This window comes from Budorcas taxicolor, chromosome 22, assembly GCF_023091745.1.
Source record: "Budorcas taxicolor isolate Tak-1 chromosome 22, Takin1.1, whole genome shotgun sequence".
Classification (NCBI taxonomy): Eukaryota; Metazoa; Chordata; class Mammalia; order Artiodactyla; family Bovidae; genus Budorcas; species Budorcas taxicolor.
In genome coordinates, this window is record NC_068931.1 from 8,028,797 (window position 1) to 8,053,275 (window position 24,479).

Genomic DNA, 24,479 nt, shown 5'->3' on the forward strand with positions numbered 1-24,479 from the left:
CCTTCAAAGAGTAAGGGACTCAGTGACATTTTTTGTGTAAGAAAGAGTAACAGACACATTTTAGTCTACATAACCTAACATGTAAGATATTTTGAAATTTCTAAATTAAAATTTTAGTAAATGTAGGATCCTGTGGCTTCATATATAAATTGATGTTACACATTCTTCTGTTTCAGAGTTCTAAGAGATTTTTTTTTTTTTAAGTTCATGAGTGGTTTATTTGACTTGATTTTTTTTTTTAGATAGATATGCTTTATTTATCAAGATACATATGCCTTATTTGGTCTTCCCAGGTGGCACTAGTGTAAAAGAACCCGGCTGCCAATGCAGGAGACATAAGAGACCCAGGTTCAATCCCTGGGTTGGGAAGATCCCCTGAAGAAGGAAATGGCAACCCACTCCAGTATTCTTGCCTGGAGAATCCCCATGGAAAGAGGAGCCTGACAGGCTACAGTCCATGGGGAGCAAAGAGTCGGACACAACTGAGCAACTGTTTATTTACACTTTTTTTTTCACATTTATGCTTTATTTATCCTTTTGCTGCACTGCACGTGGGATCTTGGTTCCCTGACCAAGGATGGAACTGTGCCCTCTGCAGTGGAAGCGCAGAGTCTTAACCACTGGACTGCCAGGGAAGTCAGAGACTGTATGCTTAGGGAGACTGACTTCTTGTGAAATTTAATGTTTTAGGAGGGAAGAGCTTGGAGAGAGTTTGACATTTTGGAGGGACTGGATCGGGACGTGTCAGGTTGAAAAGAGACAGGGACAGCAAAACAGATGCGAAAGTGCATAATACTCACTGAAGAGAAGGAAGAGAAAGGAGAGAAAGGGGAGAGGTGTGGGGAGGGAAGGAGGGAGGGGAGGGGAGAAGCCAGAGGTGCAGAGGGAACCTTCTGTGAACGCGGAAAGGCAGGCGGAGTCCCACACCGCGGAGAATGTAATAATGAAAGGACGACGCAGGAACGGGCTTCCTTTCTGCCAAATTCACCCTCACTTCACGAAACAGGAATATGTCACGGGCAACTGAGACACCAAAGGAATGAAAATAATACTCTTTCTTCATCTCTGTTAACTCTTCCCGTGATTTGCGGCGCAGCTTATCTGTCAGATTTTGTTGTAATAGGATCTAAGTGAAGAAAACACCAGACAGTTGGGAATAATAACTGAGGTTTTGTTCTCACTTGTCTGCCTCCCGAAGTGGCGGAACTGTCGCTATTATCTCTGCTGTCTCACTAGAGTCGAAAAGGCCTGCCTGAGAGACTTCTTGCTCCCTGCTTGACTTGAGTGAGCCAGAGAGCCGCAGAAGCGGAGCCGGGCTTGGGGTCTTGCAGGCGACACTGCCCTGCTGGCCAGGCATGGCCACTGCCCTCGCTCACCCCGCAGACTTTGATGGCAGAGCCCCGGCTCGCGGCTAGAAGCAGCCTCTGCTCTGAACGGGCTCCGGGGGCAGCAGGAGGCTGACAGGCCGCGCGGGACTCTGTCATCCGGGTTCAGTCTACGGGATAGAGGATCTGTGTGGGTCACTGTGGGAGCATCCAGCTCAAACGACTGTGTGTGCGGGAGAGAGAGAGAGAGAGAGAGAGAGCGAGCGAGCTGTGGAGGGGGGGTTAGGAGGCGGGCAGTTCCAGGGGGACAAGGCGACAGGGACAGAAGTGAAAGTGAGCCGATCGCAGGGGGTACAGAATGACAGGCGCCCAGGACGTGTGCTGGAAGGAGGGGCGCCCCTGAGCAGCGCTCAGCTCGAGGAGCCCGAGAACATGCCAAAGAGGAGGCGCACAGCAGAGGAGGGCTGCGGCCGTCCAGGGGAGCCCCGCGGCCCCCAGTACGGCCACTCTGAGAGCAGGACACGAGCGACGGCAGAAGCGGGGTCTGAAGCGGACGGGCCCCGAGCTGGAGCGCCGCCCGGCTGGCGCGTGGGGCCGCGGAGACCCGACGGGCAGGAGGCGGGCCGCGCGCAGCAGAGCGGCCGAGGAGCGGCGGATGGTAACAGGCCGCAGCGTGCTCACGGGCGTCCTCCCGTCCTGCTGCGCTGGGTTCATTCGCTCTCTGCAAACAACTGTATCCCACCGTCTCCTGCATCAAGTCTTGGACTACCTTTCTCCAGCCTCACAGTCAGTTACCTTGCTTCCTATTTGACCAAGAAAAGAGACATGATCAGAAGACCACTTCCACACGCCTCTATCCGATCCTCAAATGCCTGCCTCCCCTTATTCCTCCATTATATCAGCCTCCATTACACTTTCCTGTTTAAAAGGATTTTTTTTTTTACATGTAGCCACTGACTTGTTCACTAGATCTTGTTTCCTCTCAACTCAAAGATACTGACTGATTAGTGATGTTTCCCTCTTTCTTCTGTTTTATTATTTTTTCCTCTTCATAGTATGACTCCCATGTGCATGCAGATTTTTTTTAAAATATAGCTTGCCTTCAAAACAATTTAACGTCACATTCTTTTACAGCTACTTCTGTTTCTGTTATCTTCACAATAAAATTTCTTGAGACGTTGTCCTTGCTGACTCCACTTTCTCTCCTCTCATTTTCTTTGGAATCCACCCCAATCTTCTTTCCCCACGACTCCACTGAAATAGGTCTTTCCAAGTCTACCAGTGGCCTCTGATTTGCAAAATCAACATGACACTTCTCAAGCTTCACCTTACTCATCCTGTCTGCAGCACTTAACACGGTTAATATTACCTACTTCTTGAGGCACTTTTGCTTCCAGAGTAAGTAATAGATGTTTGTATCTTCTCTTCTCAAAAGTGAGGCATCCAGGTATATAACTTAAAAACTATCTACATGCTGGGGATTCTTTCCTGATATACAGACACATACATACAGCCACTTTCTGAAATTCCCCCTGGAAGTCCACAAGGTATCTCCAACTTGCCAAGTCAAAAAACAAACAAGACTCAGGCTCACTTGTCATGGATTATTATGTTATCTTTTACATGCATAGAAAGAAAATCTAAGTAAAATAAGGTAGCCAAGGAATTTATAAAACCTTTGCACATACTGAGTCCAACTCTTCTGAATCAACTCAGAATTATCAATGTCCTTTGGTTTTCTTTTTTTCACAAAATATTATTCTATTTGTCATCAGCAAGTTAGTGATACACATTTCTTCATTAAAGAGTATGCTGATTTTGACTTTTAAAATTTTCTTCTGAACCCGACACCTACTTTACAAGTTTTATGCTGCCTGGTGGATATTTTGTCTACCAGATGGTGCTCACAGTTTTGTTTTTCTCAAATGGCCCTAAAGGTTTCTTGAGTGAAACGCTGGAGAGCTGACATGGTACTGAAATATAATTAAACTCAAGAAGTAAAGCACCCACATTACACATAGGTTCAAGAGAAGGGATGAAAACTCCGGCATCCATGACTAAGGCTGTGAACCTGCGACAATGGCAACTGTATCACTTCCGCCCCCTGCTGGCCACCATCGGATGATGCCATTCAGTGTAAGCTGCAGTAGTAGCAGGGGCTTCCCAGGTGGCTCAGGGGTAGAGAACCTGCCTGGCAATGCAGGAACCGCAGGAGATGCGGGTTTGATCCCTGGGTTGGGAAGATCCCCGGTGAAGGAAATGGCAACCTACTCCAGTATTCTTTCCTGGGAAGTCCCATTGACAGAGGAGCCTGGCGGGCTACAATACATAGCGTTGCAAAGAGTCAGACACGACTGAGCAGGCCATGAGCACACCGTGAGCACACATGGAATTCTCCAGGCAAGAATACTTGAGTGGGTAGCCAGTCCCTTCTGTAGGGGATCTTCTCGACCCAGGGATAGAACCTGGGGTCTCCTGAATTGCTGGCAGATTCTTTACCGTCCAAACCACCAGAGAAGCCCAGTAGTAACTACATATATCTCAATTCCAGACATGTGAAAATAAGTGCATCTTTTGAATGAAGGAATCAATAAGCAATAAAAGAATGGTCCAACTGTTCTAAAGCAGCCAGCCTGCATCTCCTGTGAGATGAGAGTCTCATTGGTGGATGTAGAGACGTGCCACCATTCAAGGAGATCAAACCGGAACTTCTCATTGATTTTTTTTCCTCTTGATTCCAGCAATCATTCCTTGATTGAATGACTATTACTAAAGTTTAGGAACTTTCGAAGGAGAATTAAAAAACCTAAAAGGAAGGCCAAACCTGTCATTGGAATCTCTATAGACCAATTAATGTAAAGCAATTCACACTAAAGCATGTGTGGGTTCAATAAAAATGTACTGAACTTTAAAGTTAATGGAGCAAAAACTAAGATCAGAGCCTCCATTTCTTGATAAGAACAGTTTCCTAAGTCATTTAATTAATGCTTTATCCTAGGGGGAAAAAATTAGTCCCAGTGTTGTAGTGGCAAGAGATTTAGCAAATTAAACACACACACAGAAGACACCAGCATCCTCAAAGACTTTGTCTTAGTTTTACTTCTCTGGAATTAAAGAAGAGCTTACACAGACATGTGAATTTTAAAATCACATATATCCTTGATGCAAATTTTCCAGAAGGAGACCTTTCTTCCCTATACTCTAATAGTTAAAACTCAGTTGAATATGATAACTTAATCTTTTTGTGACATTGAAAATCCCACTAATGTTCTAAGGTACCTCCAATCATTTATCAAATACCATGATGTTTTAGAGAAACAGAGAAGAGTAACACATACTCCCTGTTTTTAGTGAGCTCATAGGGTTCTTGGAGAAACCGATGGACCAATGGTTATAATATAAAGTAGGAATTGTAATAAAAGATTTAGTGAGTAGGTATTGAAATCACAAAAAGGTTGTGGATTAGGAAAATAAACCACACAGTCCATAGGGTTGCCAAGAGTCGGACACAGCAGAAGCAACTTAGCACAGATGCTCTCACAGGCTGTGTAAGTAAAAACAAAAAAATAAAGCTTCAAATAATAACTTCAAACCTCAATGCCTTAACACAACAAATGTTTACTCCTCATTCAAGCTATGTGTTATGCATCTCTGGGCAAATCACTAGGGCAAAGTGGATTCAGAAACTGAGGTGGCTGAGATCCCATGGTTAAGACATCTCAACACTAGACCATTTCAGCTGTACAGTGGGTAAAAGGGATGGGTGACCCCATGGACTGCAGCACACCAGGCTTCCCTGTTCTTCACTATCTCCTGGAGTTTGCTTACACCCATGTCCACTGAGTTGATTCTATTCAACCATCTCATCTTGTCCCCTTCTCCTCCTGCCTTCAATCTTTCTGGTATCAGGGTCTTTTCCAATGAGTCAGCTCTTCACATCAGGTGGCCAAAGTACTGGAGCTTCAGCATCAGTCCTTCCAATGTACATTCAGGGAATGATGTCTCACGTGGCCCCACCTAATTGCAAGGGCAAAGGTAAATACAGGGGAGGAGGTGGAAATTAAAAGACGCTTGCTTCTTGGAAGAAAAGTTATGACCAACCTAGATAGCATATTAAAAAGGAGAGACATGACTTTGTTAACAAAGGTCTGTCTAGTCAAAGCTATTGCTTTTCCAGTAGTCATGTATGGATGTGAGAGTCAGACCATAAAGAAGGCTGAGAGCCAAAGAATTGACACTTTCAAACTGTAGTACTGGAGAAGACTCTTGAGAGTCCCTTGGACTGAAAGCAGATCAAACTAGTCTATCTTAAAGGAAATTAATCCTGAATATTCGTTGGAAGGACTGATGCTGGAGCTGCAACTCCAATGCTTTGGTCACCTGATGCAAAGAGCTGACTCAATGGAAAAGACCCCAATTTTGGGACAGTTTGAGGGCAGGAGGAAAAATGAGTGACAAAGGATGAGATGGTTGGATGGCATCATCAACTCAATGGACATGAATCTAAGCAAACTTTGGGAGATAGTGAAGGACAAAGGGGGCTGCTGTGCTGCAGTCCATGGGGCTGCAAAGAGTCGGACACAGTTTAGCGACTGAACAACAAACAGTAATATTGGAGGCTGTACACTTAATCTCTTCTTTTTCTTGTGGCTGTTTTAACTTACTCTTGTCACTTAAAAGACTTCCTTAACTTTATCTCTTACTCTGTTGTGACTCAACATACTTATCTTTCCAGTGTTGCAGGGTTTTAATTTTTTTCAAATCCCTTTCATCTTTGCTTGCAAGTTCTCAGATTATTCCCGAGATCCTTTCTTTGTAGTATCTGGACAGCCAACAAACATTTTGTTTTCTAACTTCTTCCCCTTGATACTGTTGGGAAACACAATTAAAAACAAAATCTTCCAATCTAGAAATCCTCTCCACAAAAGTAATAAAGAAAGAAAACACCCTTGTTATTGTTTTCATGTTAAACCAGAATATGATACACATTTCAGGCAATCTGCTGAGAGATGGCAAAGACAGAAAGACATCTCGCCCTTTTTATAGTTAAAAGCAGATAGAAGGCGCTATGTACATGTTCTCAAGATAAATGACACTGGTCTCAAGGGATGAGAGGGCTTCACAGCACCATTTTCCAGACAGAGTTCATTCTCGATTCACCTGGTAACTGTAGTGACAACCCAGACTAGCTAACTGGCTTTATCTAGAGGAAAAACAAACTTTTCACACCTTTATGAGAGAAGGGGGTTTTGCAATGTGGAGTCAAGTGTCAATGCAGTTAGGTTCCTCCCCTCCCACAGCAACTGGGGGTTAAGGGCGTTCTCTTCTTTGATGTTTAACTTTCAAAGATGTGGCTCCAGAGTCCTTGAAATAAAGGCACTCCTGGTTCTTAACGCTGACAAAAGCCCATTTTGTTTTCAAAAGGGTTTATATACATTTCAACAGTAGGAGAGACCCGGGTTTGATCCCTAGGTTGGGAAGATCCCCTGGAGAAAGAAATGGTAACTCCAGTATTCTTGCGTGTGAAACCCCATAGGCAGAGGAGCCTGGAGGGCTGCAGTCCATGGGATCGCAGAGTCCAACATGACTGAGTGACTAATACCACTTCGAAGAGGGAAGAAAGTACTAACAATTTTGTTGTGGTGGATTCATGTCAATGTATGGCAAAACCAATACAGTATTGTAAAGTAAAATAAAGTAAAAAAAAAAATAAAAAAAAAATAAAGTAAATGTTCTAAGAAAAAGGGAGGGGAGAGCAATCTTTCCCTGATTTTTAACAGAGAATGAAGCCTCTTAATTTTTAGGTTTTTTAAAAATGTTTTTGAGGAACTGCCATACTGCTTTCCATAGGGGCTCTATAAACCTTACATTCCCACCAATAGTGCCCAAGGTTTCTGAGTTTTCTACAACCACACCAACACATTGCTATTGTTGTGGTTATTATTTTGATTGTAGCCCTCCTACTTGTGTGAGGAGGCATCTCATCATAGTTTTAATTTGCATTTTACTGAAAGTTTCTTATAGGTGCTTTTAGGACTTTCTTTTCAGGTGCTATTGTCTGTCTGCATATCTTCTTTGGAGAAATGCCTACTTAAGTCATTTGTGCATGTTTTTTTTGTGTGAGTGTGTTTTTTTTTTTTTTTTTTTGTTATGAGCTTTTTGAAGTTCTCTCTACACTCCAGACATTAACCCCTTATCAGATATGACTCGTAAATATTTTCTCCTGTTTTACGAGTTGCCTCGTTACTCCATTGATATTGTCTTTTGATGCACAAATTCCTTAAATTGTTAATAAGTTCCAACTTGTCTGTTTTTTCCTTTGTTGCCTTTTTGTGTCATATTCAAGAAATCACTGCCCAATCCGAAGCTGTAAAGTTCTGCTCTATATTTTCTTAAAGGAGTTTTATAGTTTCAGATGTTAAATGTAGGTCTTCGATTTGTTTTGACTTAATGTTTGTGATACACAGTAGTGATGGGCCAACTTCATCCTTTTGCATGTGGATATACAGATTTTCCAGTTACCTGTTGAAAGACTTTCACCATTGAATTTTAGCAGCCTTGCCAAAAATGATTTCAGCATATATGTGAATCTCTTTCCTTTTTTAAAATTTATTTTTAAATTAAAACATTTCCACCTAGCAGCATTCACTCTTTGCGCTAGACAGTTCTCTGGGGTTTGACAGATGTATAGAAAGACATATCCACCACCACCATCAGGATAAATACAGTTCCGCCATCGCCCTGACATTGCCCTTCTGTCGTTTCCTCACCCGGTCGTTCCCCTCCTTCTGCACAGCAACCCCTCCACAGCAGTCACTGGTCTCCCTCCTGACCTTATAGCTCTATCCTCCATGTGCGTGGCATCATAGCGTATGCTGTTTGCTGGATCTGGCCTCTCACTTAGAACAAGGCATCTTTGATGCACTCATTGTGTATGTCATTCACTCCTTTTTGATGCTGAGTAGCTCTCTATAGGAGAAGGTGATGGCACCCTACTCCAGTACTCTTGCCTGGAAAATCCCACGGACAGAAGAGCCTGGTAGGCTGCGGTCCATGGGGTCACAAAGAGTCGGACATGACTGAGCGATTTCCCTTTCTCTTTTCACTTTCGTGCATTGGAGAAGGAAATGGCAACCCACTCCAGTATTCTTGCCTGGAGAATCCCAGGGACGGGGGAGCCTGGTGGGCTGCCGTCTATGGGGTCACACAGAGTCAGACACGACTGAAGTGACTTAGCAGCAGCAGCAGCAGCTCTCTATAGATTTATCATAGTTTGTTTACCCATTCAGTGAAGGATACTTGGTTTGTCCAGTTTTGGTCAATGAAGAATAAAATGGCAACATTCATGTACAGGTTTTGGTATGAGCATCTATTATTATCTTTTGCGAGATAATACCAAGAAGTAGGAACCCGGATCAGATCTTCAGGCAATGCTGAGGTTTCTTTTAAAAACTTCCAAGTTTCTTTCCAAATCACTGTAGCACGCTACATTCCCACCAAAACTGTATGTGTTCCATCTGCTGTGCATCCTGTCTGCATTTGGTATTGTCAGATTCTCCTTTTTAACTTTAGCCACTATAATAGATATGCAGTTGTATCTCATCATAGTTTTAATTTGCATTCCCCTAACGAATAATTGGAGAAGGAACTGGTAACCCACTCCAGTGGTTTTGCCTGGAGAATCCCAAGGACAGAGGAGTCTGGTGGGCTAGAGTCCACGGGGTCACAAAAAATCAGAGATAACAGAGCGACTAACATACACACACAGTGAAAAATTAGGTTCGGCATCTTTTAGTGTGATTATTGATCAGTCATATGTCTTTTTTGGTAAAGTATCTGCTTATATTTTTTGCCTGTTTTTAAAGCTGGGTTTCATTTTTTCTTATTTTTGACTTGGAAATTCTTTATATATTTTGGATACAAGTGCATTGTCTAATATGTGACTTCTGAATATCTTCTCTAGATCTGTGTCTGGACTTTCAGTCCCTTAAAAGTGTCTCTTGCAGAGACAAGTTTTTAATTTTGATGCAGTCCAATTTATCTTTTGTGGGGAGGGTAATCATGCCTTGGTATCCTATTTAAAAACTCTCTGCCTTACCTTTTATTATAACTGAGTGGTCATACATAACAGGAGGAGGGTTTCTCTCTGCATGACTGATGGAAAAGCTTTTTAAGGACTGAACAAGCCTCTGTGACATCAGGGAATCCTTGATTATAGCACACAGAGCATTTGCTTCCATTCACCATCTTCCTGTGGGAACTGTACTGCTTTTTATTTCCAATTATTAAAAATCTGTAACCAGATTGTTCCCAGGTTTCTCAACAGAGACAATACTATCAGAGTTAGTAAGACATATATTTTAAGCACCAATTGTTATATTAAGTGTTTTGCTGAATAGGGAGGTTATGTTTTGAACAATAATTTTATAAAAATTGATTTGGAGATTGTTTAATCTTGTTCTGCAGGCCTTTGAGCTCATCCTGACTTTTGCTTACAATACTTATAAGTTTCATGAAGTGAAAAAGCCCCATCAGCAAATTTAAAAAGTGGTTTTATCTTCTACAGGGTAAAACTGCACATTATCATGACTCCTGTGACGTCCTCTGCAGGTCTGGATATCTTGTTTTGATTTTTTGATTAAATAAGCTTGCATGGTAAACCAGGTTGCTTTTCACTTTTAAAGTGCTCTTTTATGGTTAACTAGAAGGCAATGGCACCCTACTCCAGTACTCTTGCCTGGAAAATACCAGGGACAGAGGAGCCTGGTAGGCTGCAGTCCATGGAGTCGCAAAGAATCGAACATGACTGAGTGACTCCACTTTCACTTTTCACTTTCATGCATTGGAGAAGAAAATGGCAACCCACTCTAGTGTTCTTGCCTGGAGAATCCCAGGGATGGTGGAGCCTGGTGGGCTGCCATCCATGGAGTCACACAGAGTCGGACATGACTGAAGCGACTTGGCAGCAGCAGCATCACCAGCAGCAGCAGCAGCAGCAATTACTCTAAGCAGTCAGGAGGCTGTGACTTCCTCTCCCAGGCCATGCCCTCTGAGTGAGGGCAGTTCCCAGTGAAAGCTCCCTGGTCCTCCTCTCCTGTCCTCACCCGCATGGGTGTATGAGTACAACTGTTGGGATGCGAGAGGTGTGTTCCTCCAGGAAGAATGATCTTGCTCCATTTCTACCATTCATGCTTATATTTTATTGGTACAATAGAATTTAAAATGCATTTTTAAGAAAGCTCGTCAGTAGGGAGCCCAGAGCCTGGGCTCTACAAGAGAAGTCTTTGCAGTAAGCCCGTGCACTGCTGCTGAGGGTGTCCCCGCTCACCACAACCAGAGAAAATGCAGGCAGCAACAAAGACCCGGCGTGGCCAAGCAAATAAGCAAAGTTGTACAAGGCCTGTCAGTAGAAAAAAGGCTAGTTTGACACCCAGTTTTATCACTTTCCAGTACATGCGGTAGTACAAGTAAACGGCTAGAAACTGCCTCCAAATGCTGTGCTCTGTGCAGAGAGGCACAAAATAAAACACAGAAGATGGAGCTCTTGAGCTCAAGGTCTACTGTGCTGACACCACAAAACTGACCTGCCAGGTTCTCCTTTAAACTGTCCCGTGTCATCACCCATGCCCCCCCACACCCCTTCTCACAGTCCTGACTCGGGGAACTGGGTCGAACATGGACAAAACCTTCTGCTCTTGGTTACCTTTAATAGGAGTGAGATCTTTAGGAGTTTACAAAATAGATGCACAGAACAATGGTCAACATTCCAAGGGCAAGGGACACCCAAAATGCAGAGAAGGAAGAACATACAAATGAACAGTACCCACAAGGACAAACCTCTAAACATAAAGAAACAGAGGAGAAAAGAAAAAAAAATTAACAAGATATCCAAGTCCTCTCTTAAAATAGAAACATCTAAATCATCTTTTTAATGCCTGTAGTTATGGGGTCAAGAACGCTCTTTGCACCATTAGAGGGCGTGTGAATTGAAACTGCTTTGAAAGCAATTTACTATACTGTGAAGAACCTATGGCTTTTGACCCAGGAATTCTGCTTTAAAAAGGCTCTGCTAAGAAAATAATCAGATATTTGCACATCTTTTCACAGATGGTCAGTGTGGCTTTATTTATAATAGTTCATTTTGGGAACACCCTAATGTTAAATTGATGACAGTACAGCCATATGTTCAGATACCATATGGTCACAAAAATCTTGACTTTATACGACTTTATAGAAGATTACTTCTCAATATAATATTAAATGAAAATACGCTGATTTTAAAATACATTGGAAGGAAGTACAGCAAAATACTAAAAGCCATTTTCTCAAGATGCAGAAATAGTAAGTGATTTTAAGCTTTTCTTTCCAACTACTCCCTCAAAAGCCTGGCTTGACTTTTAAAATCAGACGATATAAAGTATTTTGTTAAAAATATTCATTTATTTCTTTGGCTGTGTAGGGTCTGAGCTGCCTCACCCAGGATCTTTGGTTATAGCGTGCTGGCTCTCTATCTGGTGCATGCAGTTGTGGCAAGCAGGCTCAGTTGCCCATGACATGTGGGATCTTCGTTCCCCGACCAGGCATCGAACCTGCACCCCTGGCCTGGCACGGAGGATTCTTAACCACCTGGTGGGGCTAGTGGTAAAGAACCTGCCTGCCAATGCAGGAGACAAGAGACGCGGGTTCAATCCCTGAGTCGGGAAGATCCTCTGGAGGAGGGCATTGCAACCTGCTCCAGTATTCTTGCCTGGAGAATCCCATGGACACAGGAACTTGGCAGGTTACAGTCCATAGAGTCGCAAAGAGTTGGACACCACTGAAGCGACTTAGCATGCAGACCACTAAGGAAGTCTCAGTGTCAAGTATTAAAACATCTCAATACTAAGGAAAAAGGGAGACCTACAAGGAAAACGTAAAAAGTGCACGGCCTGCCTCAGGTTACAAGAACAGACTTCTGCCCTTACTGTACCTACCTAGGAATCAAGGCCTGCTGTCGCGCACAGCTTCAAGGACCACCCTCAAAGCTCCATCCAGAAATGCTCACAGCTCTCTCCCCTTCCTCGGCCTCATTCCTCCCAGGGGAAGTGTTTTGTTGTAAAAGTGACAAATGCTCACTGTCAAACCTCAAACAGTGTAAAAGTATATAAAATAAGAAGAGTAAATGCCCTCCTGCTTTCCCCCCACTTTTTTTTTCCACGTTAAAAGCACTGAGGGATAATTTGCATGGAACGATGTGCACTGATACCGAGTAAACAGCTCCACGGCTCTCGACAAATGTCAGGATACAGGGCACGGTCACGCCCCCCACAGGTCCTGTGTGTTCCCTGGAGTCCATTCTCTCCCGACCCGAGGCAACCATTCATTTGCTTTCTGTCGCTATAAATCAGTTTTGTCTGTTGCAGGGTTTCTTACCAATGTTACAACGACGTTTTGGAGATTCATCCGTGCTGTGTGTGTCATGGTAGGTAGAATTCTGTTGCATAACTGTCTTAATTTGTCTACTCAGTCACATGGCGACCTCATAATTACCTTGTAAGGCCACTGATTCATTTTTAGAATGTGATAAATCATATCCCCAAGTGTGAATACATTAGACACTTCTGATATAGAATCCCCAAACCTAAGTCTTATCTTGGATGAGTGACAACAATATCACAAAGGGGTCACAACATAATGACTTGATACAGTTGATTGAAGCTCATGTCTAAATCCATATCTGTGAATAATGATTGTGAAGCAAGCATTTATTTTAGACATTTATGGATTCCGACCATATGCTGTGATCAAGAAATCAGTGTATCTGTCTTGACATACTACATTTAAAATCTGAGTCACACATTCCATAAATTATGGATTTGCCAACTTTCTTTTCAGTCATTCTGAATTAATATCAATATGTATACTTGACTAATGCTATTAACATAAACATCTGGATAAATGAATATTGCATTAAATTATCTCAAACCTAAAAAGTAATATTTAAGCAATTTTATATAAGACTCCTTTCAACATTTTTTCCTTAAAAAAAAATCCACAAAAGTAATGCCAGTAAGGACATGTTGACTTTTATGGAAATCCTACTGCACCAAAAATATAGGAGGATGCACCCAAAATCTCACAAATATACTGCATGATAAAAAATAATTATGAAACTAGTTTGATGCCAGCACAAGAGACTGAAGTTATTTTGAATGGGGTAATTAACCTGCCATAGAATTAACACAGTTTCATATAGATTATCAACAAGGATCTAAAGAAATTATATTTTTGGTGACCTCTAACCTTTATGAAAACAACCGTCTACCTGAGCACAGAACCTTGGTCCCAGGCCCCTCCTGCATGTTGCTTCTGCCCTCAGAGCTTACCTGCCCGACTCAAATGTGAACCACGTCGAGTCCCGCCCATATCTCCTCAGTGAGCTGAGGGGCCACATCACCAGCTTGACCTTGGCATTGTGGATATCCCAGAGATAGATATTCTCGTGTGTGATCTGCATTGTGCATTCGCCATAAATGTCCAGATTTGGTGTAGGCATAAGGTACACATTGAATCGTTCTGCAAAGAAACAAGGGAGGGAGGCAATGAAGTGAAAAGAGGTGTGACTTTTACGGCAGCACTATGTTAACCTGTATACCTACCTACAGCCTGCAAAAAGGGTCACTGTGTTCCTTGGTGACACCCATACACATTGTGAAACACTCTCTTTTTCCATTTTGTGGGAAAAGGGGTTGATGCATTCTTAATTATTCAGTCATTCACTCATTCTTCAGCTTCTTGTGGCCTGCATCCTCTGTGTGTGTGTGTGTGTGTGTGTGTGTGCGTGCACATGTGCTCAGTTGTGCCTAACTCTCTGAGACGCCATGGACTGTAGCCCACCATGCTCCTCTGTCCATGGGATTTCCTGGGCAAGAATACTGGAATTGCCATTTCCTTCTCCATGCATCCTCTATGGTGTGGATTAAATGGTTAAATTGTACCATGGGAACATAAGGGAAAAAAGCTAATTGGAGTCTCTGCCCAAACAGTGTTACTGTCTGCTTCTTCACACAATCTTAAGTGGATGTCATATAAACAATTCCAGGGAGGAATGCCTTATCTAATTTACACAAGAACTTACTCAATTTTACCTCTGTGGCATGAAGTGTTTAATGCCCACTCAGACTGACTCTCCAAGCACAGAGTACTCATGATCAAATTCAGCATATGATAAATGCAGATATTTGTGACTGCCTTCTGCAGAACTTCAGCCATTGTTTCAGTAAGCAAAATAAAACCACATAAATGCTTTCATTTCTGGATATTTTGTAGTTGAAAATCTATTAGGCAATGATTCCAAACCCTTTATAAATGTCTGTGTATGTCAAACACCATTGCAAAATTCTGCAGCCCTCAATTCCCATTTAAATGCATTAGAATATACTTTATTTTGAAAGATAAGGCCAGTTGGTAAGTTTCAGGAAGTAAAGAATTTGGTATGACCTACAAAGGGTCTTTATAAAATATCCCTAATTCCTAGCACCTTATCTTTGGTATACACCAAAATGTTAACTAATAAAATAAGTGAAATAAACATATCCCAAGAAGAAATAAATATATCCTTGTCAATCTTAAAGAAAAATCAACTCTGACTATTCATTGAAAAGACTGATGCTGACGAGGAAGCTCCAATACTTTGGCCACCTGATGCAAAGAGCTGACTCCTTGGAAAAGATCCTGATGCTGGGAAAGACTGAAGGCAGGAGGAGAAGGGGCAACAGAAGATGAGATGGTTGAATGGTATCACCGTCTCAATGGACATGCATTTGAGCAAACTCAGGGAGATACAGAAAGTCAGGGAAGCCTGGCATGCTGTAGTCCATGGGGTCTCAAAGAGTGGACATGACTTAGTGACTGAATAACAATATGACGAATATCAGGACTTCCCAGGTGGCTCAGTGGTAGAGAATCTGCCTGCCAATGCAGGAGACGCAGGGTCGATCTCTGGATCGGGAAGATCCCTGGAGTAGGAAATGGCAACTCACTTCAGCATTCTTGCCTGGGAAATTCCATGGACAGAGGAGCCTGGCAGGCTACAGTCCTTGGAGTCTCAAAGAGTCAGACAGGACTGAGTGACTAAACAACAATGAATATGGGCTGCAAGAATTGGGGAATTACAAAAAAATGAGTCATGACAACAGAAAGTTTAAGAATTACTAGCAGATACATCTTCGTGAGTTTTAATTTAATTGTGAACAGTGCTTTAAAGGCAGAGCTGTCGCATGAGTTATTTGGAGAGGAATAATCGTGCAGCTGCAGTTGGTCAAGGACTGAGATATTTTCAAATATGCTAACATCCATCAGAATGTCACAGTCTTAAACACTATATATTTGCTGGTCCTGAGCTGCAACTCAGGTGGTTGTAGTGGCTGTGCAGGCGCAGGAGGGCCTAGAGGAGCTATCCCACGTTGAAGGTCAGGAAGGGCAGGGTGAGGAGATACCCTTCGTCCAAGGTAAGGAGGAGCAGCCGCGCCTTGCTGGAGCAGCCGTGAAGAGATACCCCATGCCCAAGGTAAGAAAAACCCAAGTAAGATGGTAGGTGTTGCAAGAGGGCATCAGAGGGTAGACACACTGAAACCATACTCACAGAAAACTAGTCAATCTAATCACACTAGGACCACAGCCTTGTCTAACTCAATGAAACTAAGCCATGCCCACGGGGCAACCCAAGACGGGCGGGTCATGGTGGAGAGGTCTGACAGAAACTGCTCCACTGGAGAAGGGAATGGCAAACCACTTCAGTATTCTTGCCTTGAGAACCCCATGAACAGTGAAGAGGCAAAATGATAGGATACTGAAATAGGAACTCCCCAGGTCAGTAGCTGCCCAATATGCTACTGGAGATCAGTGGAGAAATAACTCCAGAAAGAATGAAGGGATGGAGCCAAAGCAAAAACAATACCCAGTTGTGGATGTGACTGGTGATAGAAGCAAGGTCCAATGCTGTAAAGAGCAATATTGCATAGGAACCTGGAATGTCAGGTCCATGAATCGAGGCAAATTGGAAGTGGTCAAACAAGAGATGGCAAGTATGAAGGTCGACATTCCAGAAATCAGCAAACTAAATGGACCGGAATGGGTGAATTTAACTCAGATGACCATTATATCTACTACTGCGGGCAGGAATCCCTCAGAGGAAATGGAGTAGCCATCATGGTCAACAAAAGAGTCCGAAATGCAGTACTTGGACGCAATCCCAAAAATGACAGAATGATCTCTGTTCGTTTCCAAAGCAAACTATTCAATATCACAGTAATCTAAGTCTATGCCCCAACCAGTAACACTGAAGAAGCTGAAGTTGAACGGTTCTATGAAGACCTACAAGACCTTTTAGAACTAACACCCCCAAAAAATGTCCTTTTCACTATAGAGGACTGGAATGCAAAAGTAGGAAGTCAAGAAACACCTGGAGTAACAGGCAAATTTGGCCTTGGAATGCGGAATGAAGCAGGGCAAAGGCTAATAGAGTTTTGCTGAGAAAATGCACTGGTCATAGCAAACACCCTCTTCCAACAACACAAGAGAAGACTCGACACATGGACATCACCAGATGGTCAACACTGAAATCAGATTGATTCTATTCTTTGCAGCCAAAGATGGAGAAGCTCTATACAGTCAACAAAAACAAGACCAGGAGCTGACTGTGGTTCAGATCATGAACTCCTTATTCCCAAATTCAGACTTAAATTGAAGAAAGTAGGGAAAACCACTAGACCATTCAGGTATGACCTAAATCAAATCCCTTATAATTGTACAGTGGAAGTGAGAAATAGATTTAAGGGTCTAGATCTAATAGATAGAGTGCCTGATGAACTATGGAATGAGGTTCATGGCATTGTACAGAAGACAGGGATCAAGACCATCCCCATGGAAAAGAAATGCAAGAAAGCAAAATGGCTGTCTGGGGAAGCCTTACAAATAGCTGTGAAAAGAAGAGAGGCGAAAAGCAAAGGAGAAAAGGAAAGATATAAGCATCTGAATGCAGAGTTCCAAAGAATAGCAAGAAGAGATAAGAAAGCCTTCTTCAGCGATCAATGCAAAGAAATAGAGGAAAAGAACAGAATGGGAAAGACTAAGTTTTCTCTTCAAGAAAATTAGAGATACCAAGGGAACATTTCATGGAAAGATGGGCTCGATAAAGGACAGAAATGGTCTGGACCTAACAGAAGCAGAAGATATTAAGAAGAGATGGCAAGAATACACAGAAGAACTGTACAAAAAAGATCTTCACGACCCAGATAATCATGATGGTGTGATCACTCACGTAGAGCCAGACATCCTGGAATGTGAAGTCAAGTGGGCCTTAGAAGGCATCACTATGAACAAAGCTAGTGGAGGTGATGGAATTCCAGTGGAGCTGTTTCAAATCCTGAAAGATGATGCTGTAAAAGTGCTGCACTCAATATTCCAGCAAATTTGGAAAACTCAGCAGTGGCCATAGGACTGGAAAAGGTCAGTTTTCATTCCAATCCCAAAGAAAGGCAATGCCAAAGAATGCTCAAACTACCACACAATTGCACTCATCTCACATGCTAGTACACTCCAGTACTCTTGCCTGGAAAATTCCACGGATGGAGAAGCCTGGTAGGCTGCAGTCCATGGGGTCGCTAAGAGTCAGACACGACTGAGCGACTTCACTTTCACTTTTCACTTTCATGCAATGGAGAAAGAAATGGCAACCCACTCCAGTGTTCTTGCCTGGAGAATCCCAGGAATGATGGAGCCTGATGGGCTGCCATCTATGGGGTCGCACAGAGTCGGACACGACTGAAGCAACTTAGTAGCAGCAGCAGCAGCAGCAGCACATGCTAGTAAAGTAATGCTCAAAATTCTCCAAGGCAGGCTTCAGGAATATGTGAACCGTGAACTTCCTGATGTTCAAGCTGGTTTTTGAAAAGGCAGAGGAACCAGAGATCAAGTTGCCAACATATGCTGGATCATCGAAAAAGCAAGAGAATTCCAGAAAAACATCTATTTCTGCTTTATTGACTATGCCAAAGCCTTTGACTGTGTGGATCACAATAAACTGTGGAAAATTCTGAAAGAGATGGGAATACCAGACCACCTAACCTGCCCTTGAGAAATCTGTATGCATGTCAGGAAGCAACAGTTAGAAATGAACATGGAACAACAGACTGGTTTCAAATAGTAAAAGGAGCCCGTCAAGGCTGTATATTGTCACCCTGCTTATTTAACTTCTATGCAGGGTACATCATGAGAAACGATGGAGTGGAAGAAACACAAGCTGGAGTCAAGACTGCCGGGAGAAATATCAATAACCTCAGATATGCAGATGACACCACCCTTATGGCAGAAAGTGAAGAGGAACTAAAAAGCCTTTTGATGAAAGTGAAAGTGGAGAGTGAAAAAGTTGGCTTAAAGCTCAACATTCAGAAAACTAAGATCATGGCATCTGATCCCTTCACTTCATGGCAAACAGATGGGGAACAGTGGAAACAGTGTCAGACTTTATTTTGGGGGGCTCCAAAATCACTGCAGATGGTGACTGCAGCCATGGAATTAAAAGACGCTTACTCCTTGGAAGAAAAGTTATGACCAACCTAGATAGTATATTCAAAAGCAGAGACATTACTTTGCCAACGAAGGTCCATCTAGTCAAGGCTATGGTTTTTCCAGTGGTCATGTATGGATGTGAGAGTTGGACTGTGAAGAAGGCTGAGTGCCGAAGAATTGATGCTTTTGAACTGTGGTGTTGGAGAAGACTCTTGAGAGTCCCTTGGACTGCAAGGAGATCCAACCAGTCCATTCTGAAGGAGATCAGCCCTGGGATTTCTTTGGAAGGACTGATGCTGAGGCTGAAACTCCAGTACTTTGGCCACCTCATGCGAAGAGCTGACTCATTGGAAAAGTCTCTGATGCTGGGAGGGATTGGAGGCAGGAGGAGAAGGGGATGACAGAGGATGAGATGGCTGGATGGCATCACTGACTCGACTGACATGAGTCTGGGTGAACTCCGGGAGTTGGTGATGGACAGGGAGGCCTGGCGTGCTGCGATTCATGGGGTCGCAAAGAGTCAGACACGACTGAGCGACTGAACTGAACTGAACTGAACTGAGCTGCAACCGTCTATATAATGGAAAGGATTGTTCCGGTTGCAGGTATTTTGTAAAGCAAAGATTTTCTGGTGCCAAGTTGGTTACATTAAACTTAAGCACAATAGTTTGAAATTTAGTAACCATATGGACACTATTTATGTTCAGTGTCTAAATATTTTGGGACCAAAAATAATGATTCAATATTTTACTTAGATTGTTGACCCATGAAAGTATTATGGATACAGATTTCATATAATAATTATTTGAAATATAATTATTTCAAATAATTACAATTATTTCCTAAAGAAAAAGGCAAAATGAGGTACGTTCTATAGCTGAGAAATGAAGAAAGGACACTGTCCTATCAGTTATCTTCAATGAAAGCCTATATTTGTAGCTCCATGTTGTTACCATTGTTCAGTCACTAAGTCAGGCCTGACTCTTCACGACCTCATGGACTGCAGCATGCCAGGCTTCCTTGTCCTCCACTTTCTCCTGAACTTTTCTCAAATTCATGTCCGTTGAGTCAGTGACGTCATCTAACTCTCTCATCCTCAGTTGTCCCCTTCTCCTTTTGCCTTCAGTCTTTCCCAGCATCAGGGTCTTCTCCAATGAGTCAGTTTTTCGTATCAGGTGGCCAAAGTATTGGAGCTTCCGCTTCAGCATCAGTCCTTCCAATGAATATTTAGGACTAATTTCCTTTAGAATTGACTGGTTTGATCTCCTTGCTGTCCAAGAGACTCTCATGACAGTCTTCTCCAACACCACAATTAGAAAGCATCAATTCTTTGGTGCTCAGCCTTCTTTATGGTCCAGCTCTCACATCCATATATGACTACTGGAAAAACCATAGGTTTGACTAGACAGACCTTTGTCAGAAAAGTGATGTCTCTGTTTTTTAATATGCTCTCTAGGTTTGCATAGCTTTCCTTCCAAGGAGCAAGTAACTGTCTTTTAAGTTCATGGCTGCAGTCACCGTCTGCAGTGACTCTGGAGCCCAATAAAATAAAATAAAATAAAATAAAATCTGCCACTGTTTCCATTCATTTTTCCCATCTATTTGCCATGAAGTGATGGGATGGGATGCCATGATCTTAGTTTTCTGAATCCTGAGTTTCAAGCCAACTTTTTCATGAATGATATCTGTCTGCAATTTTTTTATATTGACTTTTTCTGGCTTCAGTATCTGGTTATAGTGGCTTCATAAAATGAATTGTGAAATAATCCCTCCTCTTCTGCTTTCTGAAAAAGTTTGCATAGGACTAACATTATTTCTCCTTTAAACAGAATTCAAGAGTGCACAGTATGTGACTGGAGTTTGAGTATGGGATGTTGTACATTTTTCATTTTAATTTCTTGAATGGATACAGGGATCTTTAGGTTTTCTATTTTTTTCTTGAATCGTTTGGGTAATTTGAATCTCTATTAAGCAATAACAGTTTTATTTACAAAGTCCATAATCAGAGATAATATTTTCAATTTTTCTTTTATGGCAGATGGAAATTAAAAACATTTTTTCCCATTTTCTGCTCTGATTTTAAGATATTATTATCTGAGCTCTGAGAATGTTATTACTACAATTAGGATTTTAAACTATGCTCAAAGAAAAATGCAGAACTTTACAAAATATATTTTAAAAGTGAAAGGCTGAAAATTAATGATCTAAACATCCACCTAAAAGATTCGAAAAAGAATCCTGCAATTAAACCCAAAATGGTGGAGCAACTAACAGTGATTAGACATAGTGAGTGAGAGCATTTTAAATTATACTGAAAAAAGTTTTAATAAATAAGTTACCATCTGATGATGCCAATTAAGAGGGAAAAAAGCCATAAATAACCCACAGAAAGTGTAAAAGGAGCTATCACTACAGTATAGACAGATATTAAGAAGGTAATACAAGGATGTTGTTATTAAATTTATGTCAGTAATTTTGAAACTTTGTAAGAAATCCAACAAACTTTGCAAGAAATCATCCAATCATTTTAGGAATGATTTTCCTAAAACCATTGGTAGATATTCTGAAGCTAATTATAATCAATAGTTTATTACCCTGAGTTTTCAAACTTTAGTGCATATTAGGGTTCCTGGGGTTATCAAAATACAGACATCTGGCCCCACATCCCAGAGATATTTACTTTAAAGGTGTGGGGCCCAGAATTCTGTTTAATGCACACTTGATGTGAATGAATTGAAGACATTCAGAATATGCTAGAGAAATACTGTCTTTCCTGGTGGACGTTGTGCTACTTGCTTTCAGCTCAGTTCAGTTCAGTTCAGTCGCTCAGCCGTGTCCGACTCTGCGACCCCATGAAGCACAGCACGCCAGCCCTCCCTGTCCATCACCAACTCCCGGAGTTCACTCAAACTCACGTCCATCAAGTTGGTGATGCCATCCAGCCATCTCATCCTCTGTCGTCCCCTTCTCCTCCTGCCCCCAATCCCTCCCAGCATCAGAGGCTTTTCCAATGAGTCAACTCTTCGCATGAGGTGGCCAAAGTGTTGGAGTTTCAGTTTTAGCATCAGTCCTTCCAATGAACACCCAGGACTGATCTCCTTTAGGATGAACTGGTTGGATCTCCTTGCAGTCCAAGGGACTCTCAAGAGTCTTCTCCAACACCACAGTTCAAAAGCATCAATTCTTCGGTGCTCAGCTTTCTTCACAGTCCAACTCTCACATCCATACATGACCACAGGAAAAACCATAGCCTTGACTAGACGGACCTTTGTTGGCAAAGTAATGTTTTTGCCTTTGAATATGCTATCTAGGTTGGTCATAACTTTTCTTCCAAGGAGTAAGTGTTTTTTAATTTCATGGATGCAATCATCATCTGCAGTGATTTTGGAGCCCCAAAAATAAAGTCTGACACTGTTTCCACTGTTCCCCATCTATTTGCCATGAAGTGATGAGACCGGATGCCATGATCTTAGTTTTCTGAATGTTGAGCTTTAAGCCAACTTTTTCGCTCTCCTCTTTCACTTTCATCAAGAGGCTTTTTAGTCCCTCTTCAACTTTCTGCCATTAGAGTGGTGTCATCTGCATATCTGAGGTTATTGATATTTCTCCCGGCAATCTTGATTCCAGCTTTTGTTTCTTCCAGTCCAGCATTTTTTATAATGTACTCTGCATAGAAGTTAAATAAGCAGGGTGACAATATACAGCCTTCACGGACTCCTTTCCTATTTGGAGCCAGTCTGTTGTTCCATGTCCGTTTCTAACTGTTGCTTCCTGACCTGCATATAGGTTTCTCAAGAGGCAGGTCAGATGGTCTGGTATTCCCATCTCTCTCAGAATTTTCCACAGTTTATTGTGATCCACACAGTCAAAGGCTTTGGCATAGTCAATAAAGCAGAAATAGATTTTTTTCTGGAATTCTCTTGTTTTTTCGATGATCCAGCGGATGTTGGCAATTTGATCTCTGGTTCCTCTGCCTTTTCTAAAACCAGCTTGAACATTTGGAAGTTCACGATTCACGTATTGTTGAAGCCTGGCTTGGAGAATTTTGAGCATTAGCTTACTAGCGTGTGAGATGAGTGAAATTATTTTGCACATGGTATTTAATCCTTACTACCATCCTGTGGGATGTGTACCAACAGTATCATCCTCAAGGGCAGGAATTTGAGATTTAGAGCACTTTAGTCCCTTGACCCTGGCCCCAGAGCTCATGAGAAGTGGACACTTATGTTCCTCAGGCTAAGGGTCTGACTTTCAAGCTTTACACTATAGTTTTACTGTAGCAGGAAAATAACAAATCATCAAAAGTTGGATATATCCAAAATGACATTAGTGAACACTGAGATTTCTTTTCTCTTTTTGTGTGTGTGTATGTTTGTGCTTGTTTTCTGTGAAATGAGGAGTCATTTAACTTGGTTTTTCATCATAGTTCAATCTATCCATCTTTCTTTGTGTGACCAAGAGCACAGCATACCTATGGCTGTTTCACATTGATGTATGGCAGAAACCAACACAGCATTGTAAAGCAATCATCCTCCAATTAAAAATAAATTAACTAATTTTTAAAAGATTTAAGAAATACAGAAAAATAAACAATGATTGATACACCTTGTGGGTGTGAGTTTGTCTTGCTTACTACTCTGTAAGCTTCTTAAAAGTAATGGCCCTACTTTGTATGAAGAGAATGGCAACATACTCCAGTATTCTTGCCTGGAGAATCCCATGGACAGCGGAGCCTGGTGGGCTACAGTCCATGGGGTCACGAGAGAGGGACACAACTTAGTGACTAAACCACATTTCCTCAGCTTAGTTCTCACACAGCATAGCCTCAAAATTCTTTGATGAATGAATAATGAATGAGTGAATGACATACAAGGGTGTCTGAGTGGAATGTAGGGAGCATGGTTACTGGGGTAACCAAAGTAAATAATTTACAAACAACACTGGAATACTGTTTTGCTCCCGGAGAAAGGTTATATGCATATTCTTTGGCTAAAAGTAGGAATTCATGAGAATTCTAGCCCATTTCTAAGCAGGGACTCTTGGTCCTGGGAAAAAACCAAACCCTCAAATCTGACTCTGAATTAACCAAATGACAAAGTCTGAGGTCACTTCTCCATTTTGTTTTGGAGGGTGATCTCTTGCATGAATAGCAAAACAGATCCTTGAATCCACTTGCAGCTGTAATAGCAGGAACTTCCTACAAGTGGCTGGCTTCTTGGTTGTGATGCTTAACTCTGCTACTACTGATTAATATGTAACATTTGTTTCCTAGGATTGCTATTATGTATTGTGAGACTCCTTTCTAAATAAATATAACTGTAACACTGAACCAAAATGTTTTCTAAGGTCAGCATGAAATCGCTCAGTCCTGTCCAACTCTTCGCGACCCCATGGACTATACAGTCTATAGAATTCTCCAGGCCAGAATACTGCAGTGGGTAGCCTTTTCCTTCCCCAGGGGGTCTTCCTAACCCAGGGATCGAACCCAGGCCTCCTGCATTGTAGGCGGATTCTTTTTTTTTTTTCTCTTACTTATTTTGCTTTACAATACTGTGTTGGTTTTGCCATACATCAACATGAATCCGCCACGGGTGTATACGTATT

General features: G+C 42.1%; 1 protein-coding gene across 1 annotated transcript in view; it reads right to left on the reverse strand.

Annotated features, from left to right (window-relative positions):
- DOK6 (docking protein 6) overlaps positions 1 to 24,479 on the reverse strand; it is a 391,087-nt gene that overhangs the window by 125,216 nt on the left and 241,392 nt on the right. Inside the window, exon 5 of the mRNA XM_052660529.1 lies at positions 13,691 to 13,880. Within this exon, the coding sequence (XP_052516489.1) occupies positions 13,691 to 13,880 (190 nt within the window). The remainder of the gene's footprint in view (positions 1 to 13,690; positions 13,881 to 24,479) is intronic.